Consider the following 27,900-nt stretch of genomic DNA (forward strand, 5'->3'; position numbering starts at 1 on the left):
TACATTTCCATCATTGATAAAATTATTTCTTATGTATAATACTTATTTTCGTTCAATATAATGAATGTATAATATTAGATATGTAGTCAATATTTTATTTTTACAAATATATAACATTAGATATGTGCCCAAATGTTTCTCTATTTTTTTTTATTTTTGTGATTCTTTGTATTTTTTATTTTTAAAAATTTTATTATTTGACTGCGGCATCACTTCATTTTTAAGTTGATTTTAAATTCGGCATTCCATTTTTAACATTAATAAGAATACTTCTTACATTTCATACTTATTTTTTTAGTATAATGAATATACAATATTAGAGATGTGGCTAATTCTTTTTACTTTATTTGTATTATATATTTAATTTATTTTATTACTTAATTATAACATTATTTATTAACCCATTTGACCCCATATGGTAGAATTGCTTACCCACCATTGGGATGGAAGAAAATGATTTTGTTTTTAAATTTCTGTTTTAAAATATTTTATTTTTATACTATTAAAATTAATGTTATGGATTTAATTAGTATAATTTAATGATAAGAATAATGTATCTTAAATATAGGATTTAATGAGAAAATATACCTTAGATATGAGATTTAATGAGTGAAAATAGGAAAATACTTTTATTTCCAATTAGTTTTAAATTTTATATTCCATTTCCATCATTAACAAAATCATTTCTTATTTATCATACTTATTCTTGTTTAATGTGCTGAATATATGATGTTAAAAATGTTCCCATTTTTTTTGTATTTTATCTATTTTTGAATTTTATTATTTAATTTAGACAACATGGATTGTCTCATTTGACCCAAAATGTTAATTTCTTACCACCACCTAGACGAAAACACTTTTTTTAATATATATTTTAAAAGTATAAGTTTTTGTGCTATTGTAATTATTAATTTATCATACATGGATTTCATCAATAGAATTTAATGATGAGAAGAAACAAAAATGCATTAAATATATGATTCAATGAAGGTGAATGCATTGGATATCTTAAAATTACCTCTTTTGAAGGTATTTAATACTAATAACCAATTACCCTATTTGCCTTTTCTTTTTTTATCGATAGATTTAAATATGGAGGGATAAATTTTGTTCTCAAAAAATTTCAAAAATATTATTGGGGCTATTAGTACTTTTTAAAGTAGTATAAATTTGTAATTTTATACATTTATGAATAATTGGGATCTTTTGCCAACACAACACGTTCCAACCCTCTACCAACATCGTCTCACACCGCACATTTTTACTTGAGACTGGGACCCACCATGTATGAGATGTGTGGTGTGAGATGCTGTTGGTAGAGGGTTGGAATGTGTTTTCTTGGCAGGTGATTCGGTCTCCATTTATGGATTTGATTAAGTACTCATTTGCCCCAAATGGTTTTTTTTTTTTTTTCAGAATGTTGGCTTTTTCAAAATTTCCCAAAATACATGTGTAAGCAATTGTTATTTAGTGTTTATTTGATAAACGTTGAGACCAAATAGTAGTTTCATGCACAATAAATGCCAATGTCTATGTGACAGCATTTTTCTAATAAACGCCCATGTAACCAAACATAGACAGAATTTATGTATTGAAAGTAAACCTTTGCAACACTCTGAAAGTATAACCCTCGAGTCTAAAACTATTCAAGAATCAGGCTTAGTTTCTAAGTTTTTTTCACTATTTAAATGGGCCTGACCCAAAGCCCAAGCCCGAAGCAGTGCAAAGCTGAGTCCAATGGGCTGCCCATGAACAGGTCTACTGCGGTCATACGTTGGGAATATCTCTCCATCGAGATTTTCCATATGTGCTCTTGGCTGCCATGCTCTTGAGTTTTTGCTTCGGGGAGACGGGGGCTGAGCAGATTTGGTCTACTTTCAAACATACCATTATTCTCAAACCGTTCTTGGTGGGGATGGTGAACTGGTTACCTAAAAGGCTGATCGGGTTATAGCTCCTTGATTGGTTAAGTTGCTTAACTGGTTGAAACCGATGGGCCTGATTGTCCCTGCTGGCCTTTACTGCAGATCGGGCTCGGCCAAACTTACACCCAAAGGGGCAGGCCGGGCTATATCTAATCCAGCTTTTGAAAACCCACCAACCAAACAAAAGTTGCACCTTCCCTCATTCGGTATTCCCTCGCAAGATAACTCCAATCATTCCACCAAATTGCATTAAGAAAACAGAACCTTAATGACCAATATGCCCTTGGAGTTCTAGTAACTATAATGACCGTGTACGAATATCTTGGATGCAGAGACAGAGTTAGGACTTAGGAGTCTGGCCTGTCGGGGCACTGGACTGGAGTCTGGAGATCGGAGAACAGCCATGATCAATTCTATGTTGAGGGCATTTTGGTCATATGAAGAAGTACGAGGACGTTCGTAATTCGTTTGAAAGGACATGGGGGGACAGAGGTGGCACACGCAGATTTAGGTAGGATCCACCATCGTGGATTCCGGTTCCCACGTTCACCAACAAAGAGGCCGTGGTCAGAAATCCACCTGATTGGATCTAGTCATTTGGATTGACCTTGGATTAGGGAGTCAGCCAAATGAGTGGTAGATAGGAGCTTCGTGGGATCAGATGTCCTTTTAAGTGGGACCCAAGACGAAAAAATGGGTCCCATCAATGATAGAACGGCACACACTGCCAAGGCCTACCTGAAGGAACGGCTGAACCCGAAAAGACAAACCTTCTGGACACACGACGGTATTTACCTCAATTTTAAGGGTAATTTGGTAATTATAGTAAAAGTAAAATATGTTTTCACCGTCCACGCCAGCGATCTGTGTGAACCTCCTATTGCTCAGTTCCAGCCCTCCGATGCCAACCCCGGAAGCCATTTTCATCCGTCGATCTTCGGCTTAACCCACCATCTTTTTTACTCGATGCGATACTAGACCACCTTTTTAAATCCACTCGAACCTTTCCTCATTTTTCCAGCAACTGTTCTTTCTCTCTCTCTCTCTTTGTAATCCCTATCGGGCATCATCTGTCTCTCTCTACTTTCGTTGTTGTTCTGGTAATTGCAGCTGCTTATTGGGTTTTCTCTGTAACTTTCATGGCGATCGAAGAGGTTAATAAGCCTCCCTCGCTTCCTCAGTACTCAGAGGTAAATGAGTTTTCCCAGAATCCAACTACCCACCTACCTACATTTTTGTTTCTTCTTTCCTTCTCTCCGTCTTTCACTTTACATTTGGGTGTCGAGTTGGAAAATATCGGTCTTAATTTCACCTGGGCTTGTTTGATTTTTTCTTGTTTCAGATGATATTTGCTGCGATCGCAGCTTTGAACGACAAGAATGGCTCTAGCAAGTCCGCCATATCCAAGTACATCGAGTCACAGTATGGAAATCTGCCGGCTGGGCACTCACAGTTGCTGTCCCACCACCTGAACAGGTTGAAAGAAAGTGGAGAGCTCATCATGGTGAAGAACAACTACATAAAGCCTAACCCCAATGACCCACCGAAGCGAGGCCGTGGCCGTCCACCCAAGCCGAAGATTCCTCTTCCGCCCGGCACTGTTGTTGCACCACCAAGGCCGAGAGGTCGTCCCCCCAAGCCCAAAGACCCTTCCGCACCAGTAGTGCCTAAGGTGTCTTCAGGTACAGGGAGGCCCCGTGGACGCCCTCCCAAGAAGGTAAGACCTGCAGGAGCAGCAACGGCGGCTAGTGGACCTCCAAGGCCACGCGGTAGACCACCTAAGGCGAAGCCTCCATTTGCGGCGGTATCTGTTTGATTAACAGAGCTGTAGTGAGAATTCATCTAATTATTACTTGTTCTTTCACACTCTCTTCCCATTTTTCTTTTTTGGTTTTTTTTTTTTCTTTTCTTTTTCTTTCTTTCTTTGTTGAGTGTTCCCAGCATGTTTGAGTGTATCTGTAATTCCATGTACATTATGCAGCACAGCTGTTGAAGCTTGTTGTATTTCCTTAACAAAGAGAAGTCTAATATGATCTAGGGTCTATTGTTGTTTCATTTCTTGAGCTTAGGTTAATTATGTGAGGAAATGAGTTCTCTTTCCATACATCACCGAGGCTGGTTGTTGAGTTCTGTCCAGTTCCAAACAGATACGGGTTCAGTGTACCGGTTAAACAGAGAGTCCTATGAACAAGTCATCTCCTGTGTGCGACAAATTGGCAAACATTTGTACGATAGATATCTGATGACAGCTATATTTGGTCTTTGTGGGAGTCCTCTTTGGCCCCCACAACATGTTTGTTTCTTGGTCGCCACCTTCAGGATAGCCAGACTTGGGGTTTGATGGACGATTTAAGAGCTAGGATAATTAAGGATTTGCGTGTAATTGAGCAATTGGTGAAGCCCTCTTACTATTGAGTCTGCTATGCAATTTAATGGGTTTGGAGGGTTTCTCCTGTCTTATTTAATTAATTTTACTGTCTGAGATCCAGGTCTATAGGCATGTGACATGTTACTGAAACCAAAAAAAATCTCATCTGAATGTGCAAGGGAATGAGAATGATTTAAGAAAAAAACGCTATAAAAGATTGAGGCTCGGTTTGGTGTGTCTTTTTGCGTGGTCTTTCGTTGGGAAGACTGAAAATCGGTCTCTTCCTCATTGGCATGTGGAAGATCTTGCCATCAAAAGATGGGGCACACAGAAAAGATATGGGAAGCCTATTTTGGGAAGCTTCAAATGAAGCTTCTATTGGGTTTTAATCTTGTGTGGACGAAGTGATGCATGGAAAGAGGCGTGCTTTGCCAAATGGTTTTTGAGTTGTTTAGATCTTATGTCAAAAGTTCATTCTGAGAGTTACAACAAGATCTTCTCAAAAAGGCTTGACTAATTGGCCTTGAATTTATTAGGTTGTCTTTTGAAATCTTTGCCTTCTCTATTATACCAATTTAAATTTGGTTAAATTACCTTTATGGCTTAGCTAATTTATTAAGTGTAATCTTACTATTTGAAAATTGACTAATACCATTCCTATTTTTGTAACAATTCACTAATTCTATTCTTATCGTATACTTCCGTATAAAAACAATGCAAAATGTCTAAACTATTCTTCGAAGTTTAGATGCTTTTGTCGCTGGTGGAATTAGAATGGGTAAATTTTACTCTACCTCTTTCATGCCGCTCGCCCAGAGGAAGATAGAGGGAAGAGAGTGAGGTCAGAGGAGAAAGGTGATCTGGTTTTGATGGAGACTGGAAGGAAGATAGAGGGAAGAAAGAGAGAGAGGTTGAAGGAGGAAGGGTGTTCAAGTAGAGGGAGGGGATAAGGGTAGCATTGGATTTTAAAAAAAATTTAATCGTCATGTGGTATCATGTGCTTATGCGTTTTGACATAATGTTAACGGATATCAATATAAGGGTAGAATTGGTCAATTGTCAAAAACAATAAGAATAGCATTAATCAATTTTCAAACAGTAAGAATAATTTAAAAAATTCACCCTTTAAATTTAAAAAAAAGAACAGACTTGCTTCAAATTTTACATAAGAATTCAAAAGCTCCATACTTTGGTTTGGGGCAGAATCAATTGACTTCGCTTTATCCTAATATAAATCTACTTTTAAGTGGATATCTCATTTGATCAAGGGGGAGATTATATGAATGGGCAGTTTACTATTTCTTTTACTTTATAAGTTGCTTTATTTATCCTTCTGACTTCTGTAGTGGGTGCCGGAAGAGCAATGTCGCCCTTTGAAATTTGAGAGTGGCGTTCTGTGCAACAGACGCGTGAATCTGCCAATCACAGGCGACCACGCCAGCGTATTATAAAATGCTTAACGTTAACGGTTCTTTACCCGCTAATTGAAGGTTTATTAAAAAATGCTTAACGTTAATAGTCCTTTACCCGTTAGTTGAAGGTATCGTTCGTCTCTGGACAAAAAAACTTAAAACACATTTTTAATTAACCTGGATGTTCGATCTCCCTCACCCATAAGCATCCAACATCCGAAGCCAGCCGGGACTTGATCGCCAAGTGGTACATGATGTCTTGGAAGTTGGCGGTCTCCATTGTCATCATCTGGAGCTGTTGCGCCTTCTCTTGCGTGAAATAGCCCGGAGCAAATCGAGGCCTCAGCTGTGCCATTGCTGACGTGGAATCAGATTTTCCCCTTGTCTAAACATATACTCTGCAATTTGCAGACCTAGATTGAAATCTGTCTCAACTCCGAAATATTTCCAACACCTTAGACCTTGCTGCTCCACCCCTTATTGATACCACGAATAGCCTCAAATTGAGCTCTGCTTGTTTAGTTAACACCGATCTTTCTTTCAATCTGAGTAACATCGAACACAGCTCTGCCCACATCCAGCCTCGCCCACGTGTTGGCCTCCCCACAATTTCAAGCAATGGGGACAGCCAATTCACCACTCTGTCATTTGTGTTCGTTCTGTAATTTCAATTATTTGATTTTCTTGTATTTGTCAATGCCCTCTCGTTCCCAAATCTATTCTTCAATCAATGGTTATTGATTAGTTTAACCTAGATCTAGTTCTTTATTTTGAAGTTTTTCTATTTAAGTTGTTAGATCACTTGTTGATCTACGTTTTGATACCAATTTGTTTCCTCAATCTCTCGTCTGCCTCACATTCAGTGGTGCATTTATAGATAAAAGCTGTCATACCTTACTTTCTCAGTTTCTCCGGTGTCGTCTCACTTTATTTCCTCCTATTTCATCACTTTTCTTCTACCTGTTTTTTACCTTATCTTTTTATTGTTTTGTCTTTTAGTGGCCGGTTGATCTGATTTATTAGGGAGAATGATGGTTCAGTCCAGAGTCAGAATTTATAGGTTTAAAGTACATTTTGGATAGGTACCAATTAAATGCTAATTCACAGATGAATATAGTTACATAATCCTTTTAATGTTTATAATTTTGTAGTGAAAATTAAAAATCTGCATTATATCTATCCGTATTTCTCCAAATTTATTAAACTAACATGTTCAATTTTTATTTGTAGATTCACGCATTCGGTGCGATCTCGAAATTTGAAAGAAAATGTTTCCGACGGGTTAAAGGATTGCCCAATTGTTGAATAAGTCGATGGTCAGAGTGGTTGAGAGCCAAAAAGCAGTTATTTTGCTATATGGCTTGGTTGAAAAGGTGTAACTATTTTTGCCACGTGGGAAAGTTCTGTCCATTAACATTAGGGGGCGTCCATTAGACAGTGGATCAACTGGATTGCCCACATAATTCAATCCCACATTTAATATCAGCCATATGCCTCACCTTGTATTGGTTGCTTTTTCCTTAAAAGTTCGAACAAAATATTCAATTCTTAACATAAATTTTTCTTATAAAAGTGGGCTTATTTTGCACATGTGGTAGTGTTTAAAATGGAGGATGGGAATGGAACTCAGATTCCTGTCGAGCTTTAAAGTGGTTTGCCACGTGTAGAATTATATCTTTAGAGAAGCTTGATGAATACTGCTCTCTATGTGGTTCAGCTAGGAAGCCTAAATGATCAAGGAATCTTTTACACGGTTACATGTCTAGGTTGATTTAGGCCTAAATGGGCCCAGCAGCTTGTTGGAGTGTTTATATTAAAAATAAGTAATTATTTATATTTGACACTTGGTTTTTTTAAGTATTTAAATATTTATTTTAAAAATTTGGATAAAAGACTTAAACCTCCCGGATAAATAATTACACCTCCCCTCAGAGGACTAAAACCTGCTAGGTAGAATAATAATATTCTGTTATGCTTGACAGAATTAATACAAAGACTATTTTACCCTTCTACACCCTTCAAATTTTCAAAGAGAACCACCCATATTGAATCAAATTCAACTGCAGTTAACCACTTGGGAAAACCAGACGTACGTCAAGTGTTCGCTTCAGACTGAAGACTCCATTCAAAGTTCAGACCTCCCACTTCTAAAAAAACAAAACAATAGAATCTGTCTTCCATAGAAAAGACAAGAATAAATGTAAGAAAACCATCAAAACCCCCATAAAAAAGAAGTTGAGTCCTGAGTATTAGGTAAACCCAGCTTTTGGTTGTTCAGGAAACTCCACTTCAATTACCATGTTCCTATGGATTACAATTAGGATTGAAAGTCTCTGTTGTAATTGTAATTGAATTAGGAGTCTCCGATCGTACGAGACTCGAATGTATATATTTGGGTATTGTTAGTGAATAAGATACGATATTAGAAACCAGAGAAGCTCTGGTTTTTCATGGTATCCAGGGCACTCTGGAGATCAACGGCGGCAGCAATGATCATTCAGCGGCGGCACTTCGGACCAGTGATCAGCGGCGACTTCGAACCAATGATCAGCGGCGACTTCGGACCAGTGATCAGCGGCAACAACGTTCTGTGCTGTGGTTTTCAGTCCGGCATTGTGTTTTCGGACAAGCGACGGAACTTCGGTGATCATCGTCTCCTTCGCTGAACAGCGGCTGCACTTCTTCTGGTATCGAAGCTCTGCTGGTTGGAGTCGTAAGCTCTGGTTTTACAATACAGCCCGCCGGAAACTAGAAAGACAAGCCTGTTCGCTGCCATTGCGAATTTCCTCATTTATGACCTCGAATTAACGACTGTGTCGAGTAATTCACAGCTGAGGAAGCTCCGGATCTCGAACTTTCAGCAAATCGGTGATCGTCATGGAAGACGTCGACTGTTCGCTTGATATTTCAGATCGGAAGAAGAAGGAAAGCTTAGAGACAGAGGAGTCACAACGGCAGAAGAAGTAAGAGCTTCGGAGCACTGTTAGTCTATCTGGGGTTCTGAACTTCGTCGATGGGCTCTAGTCGTCTTGACAGGTCCTATCTTTGCTAAGCTCGTCTTGGGTCTTCCTCCACCCATGGTCTTTTTGGCTGATGGGTGAAGCAGTAACAATGAGAGTTCGTTGAATAGAAGAGAAGAGAACGGTTTCATACTCCACTAATAAGCAGAACGCAAAGGCAAGAAGAGAGGCGATGAGAAGACGGGAGGCCATTCGTACAGAAGAATAGAAGAGGAAATTCTTCTCCTTTTGCAGAAGTTCCGTTTGGCCGAGACTATTGATTGGACAACTATAAGGGCTCAAGTCTCCGGCAAGTCAACGTTCTGCGGCAGCGGAGATCGGCTCTTTTTCATTTGTGGTGATTCTGCCATCGATTGTGGATTTTCAGACACAGTAGTCGGTATGGCTGAAAACAAAGAAAAAGAACAGGATGAACAAAAACAAGGAGTAGGGGCAGGAGGAAAAGGTCATGGCGGCCAAGTCAAGGCCCATACAGCCAAAGCCATGCGTCTCAGAATCAATTGATGTAGCCAAGACTGAGTTAAATGGATTGAATAGTGACTAGTGGAATATGTTACTCAAACTTTTAAACACAGAAAAAAGAGGAGTCAACGACTAAGTGGTAAGCAAAATCGACAGAATGGATAATAGACAAAGGGGCCTTGAGTTGATGAGAGACATAAAAAATGTCATTCCATGCTCTTTCAGGCTACCAGACGGGAAAGCGACAATAGTAGAGAAAGAAGGCACAGTTGCACTGGATGATCATCTGAAACTGACTAGTGTTTTATATGTGCCTAGTTTGAATTGCAATTTACTTTCTGTATTGCAATTGATTGAGGAATCGAATTACATTGTCTAGTTCACTAATAAATTTTGTATGATACAGAACCGCACTACGAGGATGTTGATTGGAGTGGGTGAGCAATGAGAGGGACTATTATTTCCGGAGCACTGCATCAACAAGAGCAATGAAGACTACAGAAAGCAAGACGAATGGCGATATTTGGCATCAAAAGTTAGGGCATCTTTCTTATAGAATTGTTAAGTTGCTGCCTTTTATTAGTACTAAGAATAGTAATAATGACAGTATTAAGGGTTGTGATGCATGCTTCCGAGCTAAACGATGTCGAGAAGAGTTTGTTTCTAGTAATAATAAAGCATCTAACATTTTTGAGTTAATTCATTGTGATTTGTTGGGTCCTTATAGAACTGCAGCTTCTTGTGGTGCTCATTATTTCTTGACCATAGTAGACAATTTTTCTAGAGGCGTTTGAATTTATCTTCTGGTTGATAAGACAGAAGTGGGACGAGTTCTTTGAAATTTTTTTGCTATGGTTCAAAGGCAATTTAACAAACCTGTAAAGGTGATCTGTACTGATAATGGGACTGAGTTTGTATGCTTGGCTAGTTATTTTGCTAAAAGTGCTATTATTCATCAAACCACTTGTGTCGGGACCTCTCAACAAAAACAGGAGGGTTAAACGCAAGCACCGCCACATACTCAATGTTGCTCGAGCTTTGCGCTTTCAAGCTAGCTTGCCTATTGATTTTTGGGGGGAATGTGTCCTGACTGCATGCTATTTGATCAATCAGACACCGTCCATTCTGTTGAAGGGAAAGACTCCCTATGAAATGTTATTTGGGCAACCTCCTTCTTATGATAATGTGTGAGTTTTTTGTTGCTTAGCATATGCGCACAATCATGGACATGGAGGGGATAAATTTGTTAGTCGAAACAGACGATGTGTTTTTATTGGGTATCCTTTTGGAAAGAAAGGATGGAACCTATATGGTTTAGAGTCCGGCATGTTCTTTGCATCAAGAGATGTTACATTTTTAGAGCATGAATTCCCTTATGCACGCAAGGAGGATAAACAACCAAACAAAGCACAAGGCCAATTTCATTGTGGAATAGGTGAGACAGATGAGGTGTTGGTGCCGTCCACTTATTTATCAGGACAAGCAAATGGCGAGATGAAGACTAACCAGCGAGGTGAACTTGCAGAAGAAGGAGTCAGTGTAGAAGAAGGAACCCATGTAGACCCAAATGCCAATACTAGTGAACCCATGCATTATTCTAACGTCACCATAGAAAATACAAGCGAAAACAGTCCTGACATCAGGGGGGTGGCAATGTTGAGCAACAACGGCACTCTGATTCTCATTTAGGGCGTGGGCATCGACAGAAACAGTAGTCCACAAGATTAAGAGACTATGTGTTTCACACCACACAACACTTGAGTCCCACTCCGCGTCCCTTTGCAAGCTCACTCAGCCAATCACATCCTGCAGGTAGACCTTATCCCATAGATAACTATGTGAGTTGTAACAATTTCTTTTGTCGACATCGTGCTTTCTTGGCAGCTATTACTGTAGGAGTTGAACCTACTTCTTTTGCTAAGACCATAAATGATGAAAAATGGAGGGATGCAATGTAGAAAGAAATACATGCACTTGAGAATAATCAGACATGGACCGTAGAGCCTTTGCCATCCAGAAAACGAGCCATAGGATGCAAATGGGTATATCGAATCAAGTACAACACTGATGGGATAGTGGAAAGATACAAAGCTTGTCTCATGATCTTTGGGAACAAGCAGGTTGAAGGAATTGATTATAATGAAACTTTTACCCCATTTGCAAAAATGGTTATTGTCCGTACCTTTCTTGCAGTCGCAACAACTAGAAATTGGGAGCTTCATCAAATGGACGTACATAATGCATTATTGCACGGTGACCTTCATGAGGAAGTCTACATGCGAATGCCTCCTGGTTTTCAGTCAGATAAACCAGGTATGGTGTATCGGTTGCGAAAATCTCTGTATGGCTTAAAACAAGCATCGAGATGTTGGTTTGCTAAATTAACTGCAGCCTTAAAGACATATGGGTTTCAACAATCAGGTTCAAATTACTCCCTATTCACCTTTCATCGAGACATGGTACATGTGCTTGTCCTCGTGTATGTGGACGACATTATCGTGTCAGATAATGATCATATGGCAATTCAAGTCTTCAAGAAATATTTGAGTGACTGCTTCCATATGAAAGACTTGGGACCATTGAAATATTTTTTGGGCATTGAAGTTGCCCGAAACTCAACAAGAATTTTTCTGTTTCAACGAAAGTATGCTCAGGATATTTTCGTTGAAGTTTGATTACTTGGTGCAAAACCTGCTCATTTTCCTATGGAGCAAAATCACAATCTGGCCTTAACAAATGGGCCTCTCTTATCTGAGATCCTGAGCGATACATGCGCTTGGTGGGCATGCTTATTTATCTCTCAGCAACTCATCCTGAGTTGTCTTATTGTGTGCACGTTCTGTTCCAATTCATGCAGCAACCGCAAGAAAGACATTGGGAGGTTGCATTGCGAGTGGTGCGCTACTTGAAAGGAAATCCTAGTCAAGGAATTCTTTTGTGCTCAGATTGTGACTTGCAGTTATATGCATTGTTGATTCAGACTGGGCGAGTTGTCCTTTGTCCCGACGTTCTCTGTCTGGATGGTTTATTCTACTTGGGAAATCGCCTATTTCCTGGAAAACTAAGAAGCAAAACATTGTGGCTCGTTCTTCAACGGAAGCAGAGTATCATTCTATGCCCACGACTACGTGTGAATTAAAATGACTGAAGGGATTGCTATTGTCTCTTGGAGTTACGCATTCAAACCCAATGTGATATTGTGATAATTAGGTAGCCTTGCATATTGCAGCAAACCCAGTGTTTCATGAGGTACGAAACATATTGAAGTTGATTGCCATTTTGTATATGATGAGATTCAAAATAGTTGCATTCGTCCTGTTTGTGTGTCGACTACCGTTCAATTGGCAGACATTTTTACAAATGTACTGGGTCGCAAAGAATTTGAATACTTTCTTCGCAAGTTGGGCATTCACAATTTGCATGCTCCAACTTGAGGGGAGGTGTTAGAATTACAATTAGGATTGAAAGTCTCTATTGTAATTGTAATTGAATCAGGAGTCTCTGATCCTTTTATACGTAGGAGACTCGAATGTATATATTTGGGTATTGTTAGTGAATAAGATAGGATAGTAGAAACCAGAGAAGCTCTGGTTTTTCATCCTATTTTCTATGGAAATTCCCAAGCCGCACTTCAATTACCGTCTCCGTGTTTTCCATGAAAATTCCGAAAACCCCAATTCAAATGATCCAAATAGGGACGTTAGGTAACTCCAACCACAAGAGCTCCTCGTCTGCTTTTCGCTCCCCTCCTCCTCCTTCGAGGTTCTTCAAAAGGTGACAACAAAAATCCATCAAGATGGTGACGTTTACAGTAGAGGAGCTTTACAGGATTATGAACCTGAAACACAACATCCGTAATATGTCTGTGATTGTTATGTTGATCATGGGAAATCTATACTTACCGATTCACTTGTGGCTGACTGGCTACAGCCAGTATCATTGCTCAAGAAGTTGTAGGAGTTGTTCGGATGAGAGATACACACAAAGATGAAGCAGAGCGTATCATTACTATTAAATCTATTGGCATTTCTCTGTATTATGAGATGACTAATGAATCTCTGAAGAACTGCAAGGGTGAAAGACAAGGGAATGAGTACCTTATAAGCCTGATTGATTCCCTTGGGCATGTTGATTTCTCATTTGAGGTCACGGCTGCTCTCCGTATTACTGATGGTGGTGGTGGTTAATTGTGTTGAGGGTATGTGTCCAGACCGAAACGGGAGCGGATTAGCTGAACTTGATCATTCCAGTGTTCAGTATAACTGAATCACGCATGGGGCTCACAGTAAGTATTGGCGTGTTCAACTGTAATTGGTAATTCAGCTGAGTGTGTATGATTTTGTCTCCAGCTCATCCGAACTCGACCGAAACTGTCCTCCGACAGGTAAACAAGATGGACAGGTGCTTCCTTGAGCTCCAGGTTGATGTGGAAGAGGCTTATCAGACTTTTCAAAGAGTGATTGAGAATGCCAATGTGATTATGGCTACATATGAAGATCCTCTGCTTGGCGATGTTTAGCTTTATCCAGAGAAAGGAGCAATTGCATTTTCTGCTGGTCTGCACGGTTGGGCTTTTACACAGTTACACTTACCAACTTTGCCAAGATGTATGCTTCCAAGTTTGGTGAATATGAGGCAAAGATGATGGAGAGACTCTGGGGTGAGAACCTCTTCGACCCTGCTACCAAATTGACCAGTAAGAACACTGGTTCTCCTACTTTCAAGAGAGGTAACTCCAACTACAAAAAACGTGAATGAAAATTTCTCTCGTATTGGAATTTTAGTAGAGAAGGCAAATGAGAAACCAAATAGTATTTCAGAAGGAAGAAACTCAAGAGATAAAAACCAATATAACCTGACGGGGCAAATTGGGGATTTTAAAAATCTTTCACCCACAGATGATGTCGTGCAAACGGTTCTTCACAAATTGCTTACAAAGGGGAGGTTTTTGTCTGATAACGTGATCTTACCAGGGAATTTCTAGCCTATTAAAAAATGAGAGGAGGTATCGGTATTTATGCTCTGTTTGTTTTTGGTAAGTCATTTATTCGGGTAAGTGTTTCTCAAGAAAAAATTATCCGAGTAAGTGCATTTATCCATGTTCTTTTATTTCTTAGGTAAATAAGGTAATGACCATTTTAATCATAAAAATTCTATTATTAAAAGGGGCATTTTTGTCCCATCAAAGTATTGGCAACTTTCTCCTATATGAGAAAGTTAATTTACTCACCTAGGAGATGGATATCAGGAAAATAAACTTCCATTGGTCCTCACATAAATCTAAAAATAAACCTAGGTTTCTTGGTCAATGGGATTTTATCCCCCTCTCAAAATCCAGAAAAAAGAACACCCCTTAAGAGAAATCTGAAAGGAGGTTTAAGTCTTTTATCCCAAAAAATAAGCACTTATTTCATATTGGGTTTTGGTGGTTTTTTTCTCCAATAAACATTTGTGACTCTTTTATCCTTCATTTTCTTTCAAATTTTCAAAATATACTCTTAAGTTTTTAAAACTTAGGTGGGTGGTGGGCGCTGCTCTCTCTCAGTCACTCACTCACTCACTCTCTCTCTTCACTAGGTTTCTTCTACTTCCCACTTATTTTGATTTTTATTCATTTTCTTCCTCCTATCGAATCTTGATCAGCCCTAATTGACCATTTCATCGCTCTGTAGCCAAGAGTGGTGGTAAGCCAACTACTCCTTCCTCATCTTGGCCTCCGTTGAAGCTTTGGGTCTCACTTGCTACCACTAGCTATTAACTCAACGACGACGCTTGACTGGTCTGGTTTTACTAAAGCCAAAGAGAATGTCATATAGTTTCTTCAATCGATCATGCCTGGAGGGAATGTAGAAGTAGTTACTACAAAAAAGCCTGTAACTGTGTTATTCTTGCTTCGTCAGATGTGGGAGGTGGTTGCCAATGATGGATTATATTTATTGCATTTGTTGCACAACGTTTTTTACATTGAAAAAATATAGCCAGTATTCTAAAAATTAACTGGCGACAATTCTGGGAGAAAATAAATTGAATAAGTGCTATTAGCACTTGAAAATAAGTTGGAATTTTAGGTCTTATTTGATTTCATTTCTAAGAAATACTTATTTTTATAATTTCTTAAAAGAAGTATTGGAACCACACATTAACAGAAAAAAGCACTTACACCTGTTTGGTAAATAAATTAGGTATGAGTGGTTATATTAAACAAAAAAGCACTTAACAAATAAGTATGTTCAAGGTGGCTTTTTTAAGCACTTATATATTCAAAAATTCTGGGACGGTCCAGTCCCTTAATTTTTTTCGTAATGCCCAAAGTACCCCATGAATGGATAAAACCCTTGTCTTCTCCATTCACCTATTTCGAATAGGGCAACAACGGCCAGAGTGTAGAAGGCGACCGACGACGACTTTACCAGCATAAAATCAACCAGTGGGTGGGTCGTTTTGTATTTCTAGGCATTCATTTTCATTCCCAGTTCGAATTTTCTTTGTTTTCTGAATTATTGCTTGCGTGATTTGTCTCATATCTGAAATTTTGGATGGAAACCTTACCTGAAACTCGCTGAGACAAAAGCTAAGGTTCCCTAATCCTTCTACTTTGGTCGTTTCGAGTTTTTACCTTTTTTTCTTGTATATTTTAGTGAAAGTCAAATTTTCTTTTTGATTTTTCAGTAATATGAATTAAAAAATGATGCAACGTTGTACGAGTGTTTGGTTTTACAACAGTTTGTATGAACAACTACGATTTTTTTTCTCATTCTTGTTGAATATTACACAAATAATAGGCAATTATTTGAATATATTTTGTTATGTTCTTGCATATTCCGAAGTTTGATTCATTTTTTCTGGAACTTTAATGTGAATAATTGGTGTTATCTTTTTTTTTTTTTTAAATCCATATTGCATTTTTGTAGTTTATGTTAGTAATATGCTGAATGTTGAATTTTTTCTTGATTTTTAGCATGAATGATAATATGCTGGATATGTGATTACATTTTGGTGTTTGATGATTTTTAATATGAATATTTGTGATTACATTCTTGTTGATTTTTTTTTTTTTTTTTGTATTCATCTCTTTGCATATTTGTGATGTTTTCTACATTTTTTTATTAAACCAAAATTTCATTTGTGTTTTATTATTAATATGAATACAAATTATTATCCTACTTGTTTTTAAATTTCTCATTGCAATTTTGTGATGTGTTTTACATGTTTTTTATTAAACTGAAAATTCATTTATTTTATTTATTATTAACATGAAGAATAATTATTATCCTACTTTTTTTTTTAATTTCTCTTTGCATTTCTGTGATGTGTTTTTACATTTTTTTTATTAAACCCAAACTTCATTTAATTTTTGTTATTAATATGAATTAAAATTATTATCCTACTATGTTTTAAATTTCTCTTTGAAAGTACTTGTAGAAGTATTTTGTGAAAATCGCTATCGAAAAATACTTTTTAAAAGCAATTTTTAAAAACTCTCTTTGAAAGTACTCTGAAAGTATTTTGTGAAAACTACTCATTGGAAATACTTTTTGAAAGCAATTTGTGAAAATTGTTCTTTGAAAGTACTTTTCAAAAGTATTTTTTCAATATTTGTTATGTAACTCATTTTTTATTAATCACTAATATTCATTTATATTATTATTATTATTATTATTATTATTATTTATTAATTTTATCACTATTATTGTTATTGTCATCATTATAATTGTTTCCTTTTTCTATTAATGGCATTTTGTGGGTTTACATGAAAGTCAATGCATAGGCCCACATGGATTCTCATGTGTCAAGGCTTGGTGATGTAATTAACTGCCTTCAAATGTTTAGTTATAAATATTGAAAACCATTTTTTATATGTATGGATAAAATGGGGGCTAAAATTGTCATTTGTGCTCAAATAAACGTTTGTGGAAAAAATAGATCCCCAAATATCCCCACCCCATTAAATGCTTAAAATACCCAATAAGTGATTTGACAAATGGGTCACCAAACAACATTAAGTGGTTATTGAAATAAGCACTTACAATAAGAGGCAATTTTATCACATCAAAATGTTGATAACTCCCCCCACCCACCCCATCTTAATGGTGAAGAATTTATTTACCCACTTGGGATATGGGTATCATTTACTCATGTACCCAAGTAAGCGATGTAGTATAGATGTAGTAGGCACGTTAGGTAAGCATAATGAGTGAGCATGTAATAGTTGTGTGACACATGTCCCAGTTAATGTGCCTTCATCCAAATGTTTTTGTTAAATTAAACAGAAATTATCTATTATTTTATTATCTCTGTCAAAATAATTAAAAATAAAAACAATGAAAAATGAAAACCTAAACGTTTTGGGAGTTTGGACTCATTTAAGTTTTTTTTTATTGTTTTTTATTTTTAACTATTTTGACAAAGATAATAAAATAATGAATAATTTCTGTCTAACGGAGCAAAAATGTTTGGATGAAAGGCATATTAACTGGGACATGTGTTACACAGCTATTACGTGCTCATTCATTGTGCTTATCTAACGTGCCTACTACATCCGAACCTATAAGTGATACATTGGGAAAATGAATTTTCCATAGACCCTGCATAAATATAAAAAAAGGGAAAATTCCTAATTAGTACCCTATACTTTGGTTCGAGTGACAATTTAGTCCCTAAACTATAAAATGCGACAATCCAGTACCTGAACTTTTGAAATGTGACAATCTGGTACTTGCCATTAACGAACCATCAATCATCCGCCATCACGCGACACCATATGCTGATTAAATAGTTAAAAATGCCAAAATTACCCTTGTTGATAATTTTTGGACCATTTTATCCTTTCTCTTCAAACAAATAAAAGAAGGGAAAAAGGCTCTTTCACCTTCAATCCTGGGTTGGAAGACTGACGAAGGAGGATGCCCGATCTCCATTGTTGAGCACACGAATGGCTGCCTGTTGCCTTAGCAACTTACACCATAAACCATAAGCCTTTGGCATCAATCTTTGCTACATTGACATTGCTGGGTACCTCACCGACTGTCTGCCCTCAGAGATCGCCCTGCTTAAGAATGTCATGGTGTTCAACATCAGCTTCTTGGAGCAGCTCGATGTGGCTCACAATATGTTTATTAGGGCTGTACTGGCGGTGGTGTGTCAACTACTGAGATTGGAGAACTTTACGTACTCGTTAAACTACTCCACTGATGAAGCTGCACTGATCTCTGGCGATGTTGGAAGGATTTCGTTGGATGATCGACTACATTCTTGGTAAAACAAATCAATGAAATTAGAGGGAGTGCTCTTCCAATGCTTCATGACCTATCGACTACAACAAGTTGAAATGCAACAATAGCAGCAGCAAGGGTGGTGCTACTCCTTTCCCTGCACTGGGAACAATAAAGCCCATGTCACAACCCTCACCGCTGAATTTGACCCACTCACCTAGATTCTTCATACCTCTTCCGCCCTAGTCAACTATGTCAAAAGGAGCACCACAAAGACAAAGCAGCCTATTATACCACAACCTCCACCTCGGCATCCAGCTAACCAGACTAAGCATAAGCCTCCTATTAGACATTACCTGCCCCGCCATCACCACCAACCCATCATTATCCTTATGCATCACCACCACCACCAACTCATCATTCTGGTTATGCCTCACCTCCTCTCCATCTCCCTTCTCCAACCCATCACCTCTATACACCACTGTCGCTACCTCCACCACATATTAGGGTACCGCCACCAATCCATCATTATACAACTCCCCACCCCAGTCTCTCCCTCATTCCATCTAGAGGTGAGCATTTGGTTTATTAGGTTAATAACCAAACCAAATAAATAGAATTTTAAAAAACGAACTTACAAAATATAATACCAAACTGAAACCAAATTATTAAAAAAACAAAAAAGTGAAACTAGATTTTTATAATATTATACATATTATATATTAATATATTTATGTATATTATAATATATGTATATGTTAATGTATATTGTATATAATATATATTATTTACATAATATAATATATTATGTTTTACATATTAATAATATATATTATATTATGTATATAATAAATTTTGATTAATTCGGTTAACCGAATTTTTAATCTCGAAAGCCAAATCCAAAACCGTAATTTTTAAAATTGAATTAATTGAACCAAAAAAAACAAACTGAACAAACTGAAACAAAAAAATTTGGTTTGGTTTTTTGGTTTTAATCGAACAATGCTCACCCCTACCCCCATCTAGGCGCATCATAGAATCACCTCCTCCACCACCAAGTCATGCTTCCCAACCACCATCACCACCACTAGTTGCCTCCACCAGCCCCCTAACACAACATTCGCGGCAACCCTACCATTGCATCATCAAAGCTATCCATCACCACCAAATCACTACACACATTCATCTCCTCCACCTCTAACATTACCACAACCATGACAATACACCCCCTCCCACCTATTAGAGGGGTATCCTACACATCTCCTCCACCCCTAGTAAAGGCTAACCCATGTAATAAGTTACATAGAAAATGAATAGAAACAAAATAGCAAAAAAAAAAAAACCTTGTTTGTCTTTGTTGGATTTTAATCTCATAAGAGATTAAATTTAATGGGTTTGATTGGTCAATTACATGAGAAATTGCACCTGCACACTTGATTGAAAAATTAGTTTTTCTCTTACAAAACTCAGTTTTGAATTTGTCCCACATTGAAAAATTATAAGCTTTGTTTTCAGTATTTTAATAGGAGATGATTTACACTCCTTAGAAATAGTGGAAGAGAGTATGGGGATTTGATATCGCGCAACAAGTGCACACACGTGTGTGCGGCGCAATGTGGCGCTTTAGAGGCACACTTTGCTCGTACTTCACGTGGCTCGCGAAGGGCGGCTTTGGTTTTAGTGCGATGCTAACCGTTGATCACCATTGATGAGATCAACGGTCACGAGTCGATCGGGTGTGATCAAGAGGCATAATTCAAAGTTAACAGTCATTAACTGTTAATCACTTTTTAAATAGTCACATGTTTGAAATTGTGATTGTTCAATGTACATTCTTTGAACTATAACCTACATTTTCTTCATACCTCTTCATAAACTATTTAAGGAGCATGAATCAGACTTCAAAAACACACATTTTTGAAATCCACTTTCTTTCTCTTTCTCAGTCCGGTCTGCTACAGTCTCACAGAAGGTTTCTTCGGAGATTCTTCAACTTTGCTGGTTGTAGATTTTCGCCCAAGGCTCTGTTGTATCCTTGGAACAGATTTGACTGTAACTCAACAACAAACTTGGTGAAACTGAGTGGGGAAAAATAACATTCTAAAAACAGTGTCTTCAGACGTGCCTCAAAGCTTCTCCTCCAAAGTTATAGTGACCCCATTTTCCAACAGTCTTCACCACCACTGCAACAAGCGTTTGTCTTCTTCGACAATGGTGGGATTAAAAACATTTCTAGTTGCAGCAAATGCACTCTATTCTAGCGATATTTTCCCAATAGAATGGTGAATATCTTCGTATGATGCTTCCAGTGTTTTCCCATTGATTCAGCTTTTCCAATTGCGTATTTCGCTTATTAGCACCGATGGAGAGATCTGATCTCTTCGGAATGTTAGAGCAATGAACAGTGGTTCCCACTTGTAGGGAAAAGTTATTATAGTGGAGCTCATTTTCATCATTTTGAAAATGAATCAAACTCAACTATCGAAAATGCAATGGGTAATTATGTTTTTTATGTGTTGGTTGATGGTTTGTTAATGGTAGGTATTAGATTGTCGCGTTTCGAAAGTTCCAGTACTGGATTGTCGCATTTTAAAGTTCGGGGACCATATTGTCACTCAAGCCAAAATACATGATAATGATCGAGAATTTTTCCTATAAAAAAAGAGCATGGGTATCTCAATCAATAAGAATCAAAATCCTATTGACCAATTTTCCCTTTCTCAAAATCTGAAAAACGGACTGTCCCTTCAAGGGTAAAATTTCAATGAGATGCAACCCCTTTTAAGTATGTAACAATATATATTCTAAGAATTGAATAAATAAACCCAAAGTCAAAGTCGACAAAGGCAAGTCCTTATATATTAAAAACCAACACAAGGCCATTCCCATCAGTAATACATACATTCACACCATCCTTTAATATATTATTTGTTGAGACATAAATTTACCTTACCAAAGTGATGTCTGCCCTTATTTACCACAAATGACATTTTGAGATGCAAACAAACACAACAAAGCTACAAGTTTGTCCAGCGGGCAAACAATGAAGAAAACTCCACTCCCCATCCCCTCTCTCTGCTGGCAGGTTGTGAGCTACAACATCACCTTCCCTCTTGGCGATGCCTCACCATATTCAGCAAACGGAGAAGTAAAAGCATCAAGAATAGGATGAGAATAGACTCCTTTCCATTCAAATCTATCCGAATTATAGACCAGAGACATGGAAAAGCGAAGCAGGTTTTCTGCATTCACTTGGATATCCTTTCTCCATCCAAACCTTTCTGCATTCCCGTGTGAAGTCGCCGTTCCATTGGCTACTCTTGAGCCATATTGTGCCATCTGTACAGATTTGAAGTATGGTTAATACGCTTTCAAAAGCATTTTCTTCCTTTTTTTTTTTTTAATCTCTTCTTTTCAAGGAGTTATATATAACGGAGTAAAATCAGTTGGTGTTGCGTGTTGGTGCTTTCAAAAAGCACTTTGGTTTTAAAATAATTTTTTATTTTTCCCTACCTTCAACTGATGGTGACTCGGTAGGATTTTTGGCTTGTTGTAAGAAAGAGTTGCGATCAATTCCCGCTGCTTGCGGGTTATAAGCATGGGAGTTGGGATATGAACTACTAAGTACTAGCATTCATTTAGGCTCTTCGGATTTTTCACCAAAGAGTTTATAACTGTTCATATGAAAATAAAATTGGCTGAACATAATAGCTGTTCAGGGGAGTGCGGCTCTCTTACCCACAAGAATCCTGTTCATGCCATTAAGAACATCTCCCATATTTGCATGTTATCATTCACAGGGAAATACTCCCAATATATAATTGTAATATCATGTGGGTAGGCGTGGATAAGATTCATGTGGGCAGGAGATATCAGTTCTGTTCAGGGGGGCTGTGGAACTAATGAGAATGCCCATACCAATCAGAAAATACGTGGGACCCACATGCAAGAGATCTACTGGACCAGTGTTATATTACACTCCAGTCCGATTTTGTAGCCATTTGGATGGAGTGTAATTAAACACTGAAAATTGATGTAAAACTCCCATAATCAATATAAACATAAACTTTGATAAAAATGATGTATACACCTACATCAATAATCTTGGTTTTCATTTACATTGAACATAATTTTTAAATCGAACAGTGTATAACTCTAATGGTGTAAATGTACATTTACACCACATTCAAACGCAGCCTTAGTTAACCAAAAAAACACTCTACACGTCCCTGCTCATTTCCACTTTTAACTTGTTGCAATGGTTAGATTGTCAGCTATGTAGATTCTACCAGTTCAAGAGATGCTAGTGATATGTCCCATACAGTACAAACGATCTAACCGTTCGACTGGTGTAAGAAGGGATCATCTTGTAAGCATGAAAATATGCTTTACGTTCTGAGATTGGAATCTACATAAACCTACAGCTGACACTAAAATAATCAACATCACAGACTGAACGGAGGTGCACTACAATTGCATCATCAGGCCACGATGACCCGAGTGAGTTATGCTCACCTCCTCAGACTTCAGCCCGCTCAGAACGCCAGCCCGCTCATCTTCTACACCTCTTGCCTTTGTGCAAGTGTAAACTCTTTTCTCTGTGCCTTGCTTGCTCAGCTATGAGAAAGAAATAAAAAGGGACTAATTGTTTATACAAATATATAAGTGAACGGGCAAAATGGTTCATAACAATCAAGAAAATAAAGTTTAAGCCCTCAAGGGGATAAGAATCAAAGCAAGGAAGGGTCTCCCTTTTCCTCTTTTTTTTTTTGAATTTTTGATTTTTTTATTTCATGTGAGAGAGAGAGCTCCTCTTTCTCATTAACTCCTCTAATTATCACTCATTAATAATGCAATTAACTCTCCCCCCCAATAATTCATGCCATTAATTATCTCACCTATTAATTACTCTATTACATGCCTAAAATTCATTAACTCTATCTATATCTATTTCAATTTCTATTCAATTATAATTTTATATCCATTAGATATATTTATAATTAAATATAGTTATTATTAAAATTAATTCAATAAAAATATAATTAAATTAATTTATATTAAATTAAAATACCTCAACATAATTATTATTTACTTCATAATAAAAAGTAATTTCTTTTTAATTGTTACTTATAACCCATTTAATATTTAATGGTACATTATTATATGCTAAATACTCAACTTCCATTTAAAAGATAATTATTTTTTAAGCTAATTAATCAAGTTAATTGCATTTGAAAAAAATACTATTTGCTTCACTCAACAATAAAATAATATTTGAAATGTAAAGTTACATTTAAATTCCATTTACAACTTACCATGATTTTTTTTACATTTTTCTTAAACTCACCATGATTTTTCAAAACCTCCAAAACCCTTAGAGAGCCCCTTGTTATTAGGGGTGTCAATGGTATTCAAAAATCCGATTTCAAATTCGAGATTCAACATAACCGAATCGAATTCAAATAATTCGAATATCTAACCGGTCGAATTTGGATATCCTATTCAAACCGAATAGCTAATCAGATTCGAATTGGGGTATGACTTGATTCGATTCGATAAATATTCAAATTCGATCAATTATTTAATTCTTATATATAATATATAAAATTTTTAAATGTTTTATATAATTTATATATATAATAATTAAATTATATAAATAATTTATATACTTTATATAAATAAAATATTTATTTTATATATTTATTAATTACCTAAAATAATTAACTAGTCAAATTCAAATCGAATCGTATATTCAAATATTTAATCGGATTCGAATTCACATATTAATTTTCAACATCTGTCGGGTATCAAATCGAATTTGGATATCAAATTTTTTAATCAGATTTGAATTCGATCAATTTACACCCATACTTGTTATTGAGCTTTATTGATATAATTCATCCACATAAATAACCATTTAAGTAATTTATATGACCAAACTACCCCTAAATGGTCACTCACTCACACACTCTCTCTCTCTCTCTTTCACACACACACACACATTTTCTTTCTTCCTCTCACTTTTTTCCCTCTTTCACCTCCAATCCTCTTCTCTACAGTAGCAGCTTGGCAATAGACACTTACACTTTTATCACTTTCATTATATGGATCTTGATTTGTCTTTTTGTACTCACTCATACTAGGGCATTCTTCAAAAAACAATGTGTTACACCCTAACCCAAGTGTAGTGTTAAGTGGGTAAGAGTTTACTTGGATGGTCCCCATAAGTGACCCACCATAACAACTTAAGCACTAATAATTTAACAGTATTGGATATGGATTTGAATAGAATGGATTGGCAAAACAAGATTCATTTAGTCGACCCCATATACTTAGGACAAGGCATGGATGATGATGGTGATGACTGGCATGCCTCCTATTTAGTAAAAAATGCTTTTTCTATTCTTAGTTCGGTTGTTGGAAGGAAGGGGATACCCTTAGTTTGGTTGTTGGGACGAAGAAGATGATGAGCAGTCCTTCTCCCGGTATCATGAACTCTAAAGGGGATATTTAGGGGTGGTATGGGAAATTTGATAAAATTATTTATTTTTTAGAGTAAATAAATAATTTATTTTCCTAGTAATACCTATCTCCTACGTGAATAAATAACTTTCTCATCTAGAAGAAAATTACCAACACTTGAATGCAACAAAAAAACGCACAAGACCTACCTATATTAAGCATACTATCACAGCTATCTAAATATAAGAATCTAGTAGACTGGAGAGTAGCTATACAGGTTTACTTACCTGTAGCAGTGTGGAAAGATGATTGTCCACGGCCTGCTTTGCGTTTCGATGATGCTGTTCTAGACATGCTTGTTTTATAAGTTCAGACAGTGAGCTCGTTGGATCGCTTGGATGGTGGTACGTGAATCTGATTCGATTCGATTATGATGTGTCTGTTCTTGTGCCATGCATGTAATAGTCCTTATGGCCTAGGTTTCTGCCACATCGTTGGTGGTTTGCCCAATATTAATGGTTAATCCTCCTTTTGTAGTAAGTCCATCCCCTATTTGCTCGGTCAAACCGACTTTGAGGTAGGTGTTTAAGCCCAAGACTTTTCTAGGCCCACGAATTTGTGGGCTTTGCAATCATGGAATGGGCTTACTTCTCTGATATTCTTTTTCAAATCAAAAGAAAATAATGTATGGCTGTGACTGGGGAAATGCAAAGAAGTCAAAAAGGAACTGACCAGCTTGGTAGTAAATAAGGTGATCCCGGAGGGCATTGGGTTTCGGCGGTTGAAGCCTATTTTCAGGTGGCCGGCGTAACAGGCACAGAGACTACTAAAGGAGTGTTTCTAACATATTTGAGGAGCTACAAGTCAGCACTGTAGCTGCGGTGAGGGTAGTCCGTTGGAGTGCCGTCTTCCAGCTGCAGCGACGTCCCAAAGTGACTGAAATTTTCTTTATTCAGTATACCATGGATTGTTGTGGAGAAAAAACGATTGATTTCAATGACTGAAATTAAAGTAACGACGATAATAGAGAAAGAAGACCAAAGTGAGAGAACTGAGAGTGCTGTCTTCCAGTTGCAACGATGTCCCAAAGCAGTTGATAAAGCGAGTAGATTCTAATATTCTATGCAGGATTATGCAACCTTTATTAGGGTTTGGAATGCGTCTATCGAACAAATTAAACAAAGAAAACCATTAAAAAACCATATATACATATATATATATATATATATATATATATATATATATATATATATAGGGATCCATATGTCCATTACGAATTTAATAAATTGAATTCCCGTAATGTGTATCTAAAAAAAAAAACCCAAATTGCTTCATCCCTAACAAAACAGAAAGGTCCTCCAGAGAGCCCTCAGACTCCAATGAAAGATGAGATTCACTTCACACCTCTCTTACAATTAGATAAACACTAGGCACATTCTTTTAAACTCTTTTTTGGAGCTTACAAAAAAGGACGGAGTTGGAATTGGGTCGAGTGTAGAGTCTAGGGCACCACCCTTTGTGAATTAAGGTAGATTATAGACAAATGGCGTCTATCAGGGCCACGTGGCAAGGTAAGATTTCCTTAAATACCGATACCGGCATGTATTCGCCCAGGTGTCACATTATATATATATATATATATATATATAAATATTCATGCATAATAGACACTTGTCATAGAATGAATGCAAATACAACGCAAACAAATTGAGAAATGCCGACTGCATTGGCAGTTTGCTGGTCATCCCTAGTTCCCTCCACATATTGGGATAAGGGTGCTTGTGGTCTCAATGATGTCTACTGGTGATACATTAGAACTAGCTGCATCTCTTGAAAAGCAAAAATGCATGCGAATATGCTCTAATATCCATATAGCATCCAGAATATCTTCTGCACGCACTTATATATGTTAAATTTCCACTTCATAATAAGTCTGGATACATTGATGCCCAAGTCCTTGCCGTTATTCTGACATTAGTTTTTCTTTTTTAAATTCTACGTATTCATGATATATAGTAGTAGGCCAATCATAATGTAGCATGTCATATTTGTATACAATATTAGTTTGATGTATTAGGATCACGCGTGGCTTGTCATGATTGGTATTAATTCACCCAGCAATGCATCCAGCACCAGTTACAAAGAGTTTGTTTGAAGTAAGCCATCATGCAGCTTGTTCATGGCCTAGGTTGTTAGGGCTGTTTACGGGTTGGGTTGGGCTGGTTTATTGATGTTTTTCTAATCAATCTAACCTGGTTAGTTTATTAAAATCGATTTGGTTGGTTTGAGTCAGTTTTGTAAATGATTCTCTCATGTGAATGATAAATGATTCAAGTCTAAAAAGCAAAGGCTGGATGCCTAGAAATTAAAAATGATTTGATGGATTAAAGCTGAAATTTTATATATAATATGTATATTTCCGAAATAAAGCTGATATATATATATATATATATATAATATCTAAAATATATTATATATTTAAGTTGGTTCGGTTTCGCTTTTCACACATGAAAACTGATGTAGCGCGATCCAGACACTCCTAGCTGACTGCTGACTACCTTCTTGTTGGCAACGAGCGAGACCTGAGAAGATGAAAGGAAGGATTCCCGGGGTTTCCCTGGCGGGAATACTCCGATGCTTAAGTTAGTACTATGTAGGGGAAATGACAGGAAAAACGAGGGCTAAGAGTGTAGGCCGCGCAGTGTTCCTGTACTCGAGATTTTTTAGTCTATTTTTCTAGAAGAAGTTTCTCATCTGCCCTGAGGGCTTTTATAAGGGCACTCCTTGGGGGATTGGGTGTAACCGCCACCAGATCTCCTGCTGCAGCCGTTAACTGCCAGGGCTGCGCAGGTGGCCGTTGGGGCATACTCCTTACCTGGGCGAGTGACACGTCTCCAAGGTGATAGGTACGCCTCCACCTACTGAGAGATGTGGGTGTAGACTGGCGAAAGGACAGGGACTACGCCGTCAGTAGGTGATATGGTGCAGTCTGACTGGTATGGCCTGTTAGATGGAAGCTTCCTGTGGAATGCTCGTGTG

The 27,900-nt window shown here is 37.3% G+C and overlaps 1 protein-coding gene across 1 annotated transcript; it reads left to right on the forward strand.

Annotated features, from left to right (window-relative positions):
* Positions 1–2,911: 2,911 nt before the first annotated feature.
* Positions 2,912–3,980, forward strand: LOC148863893 (HMG-Y-related protein A-like). Its single transcript, XM_088980097.1, has 2 exons — positions 2,912–3,115; positions 3,268–3,980. The coding sequence occupies exons 1-2, from the start codon at positions 3,065–3,067 to the stop codon at positions 3,739–3,741; spliced, it is 525 nt and encodes a 174-aa protein (XP_088836223.1). The 5' UTR covers positions 2,912–3,064; the 3' UTR covers positions 3,742–3,980.
* Positions 3,981–27,900: the final 23,920 nt, after the last annotated feature.

Source organism: Nelumbo lutea, chromosome 3 (genome assembly GCF_056320005.1).
Source record: "Nelumbo lutea isolate HS-2025 chromosome 3, American lotus-T2T, whole genome shotgun sequence".
NCBI lineage: Eukaryota > Viridiplantae > Streptophyta > Magnoliopsida > Proteales > Nelumbonaceae > Nelumbo > Nelumbo lutea.

Coding starts and splice junctions, on each gene's coding strand:
- LOC148863893 (XM_088980097.1), top strand. CDS start 3,065: ATGGCGATCGAAGAGGTTAATAAGCCTCCCTCGCTTCCTCAGTACTCA. Junction 3,116..3,267: donor CGCTTCCTCAGTACTCAGAG/GTAAATGAGTTT, acceptor TTCTTGTTTCAG/ATGATATTTGCTGCGATCGC.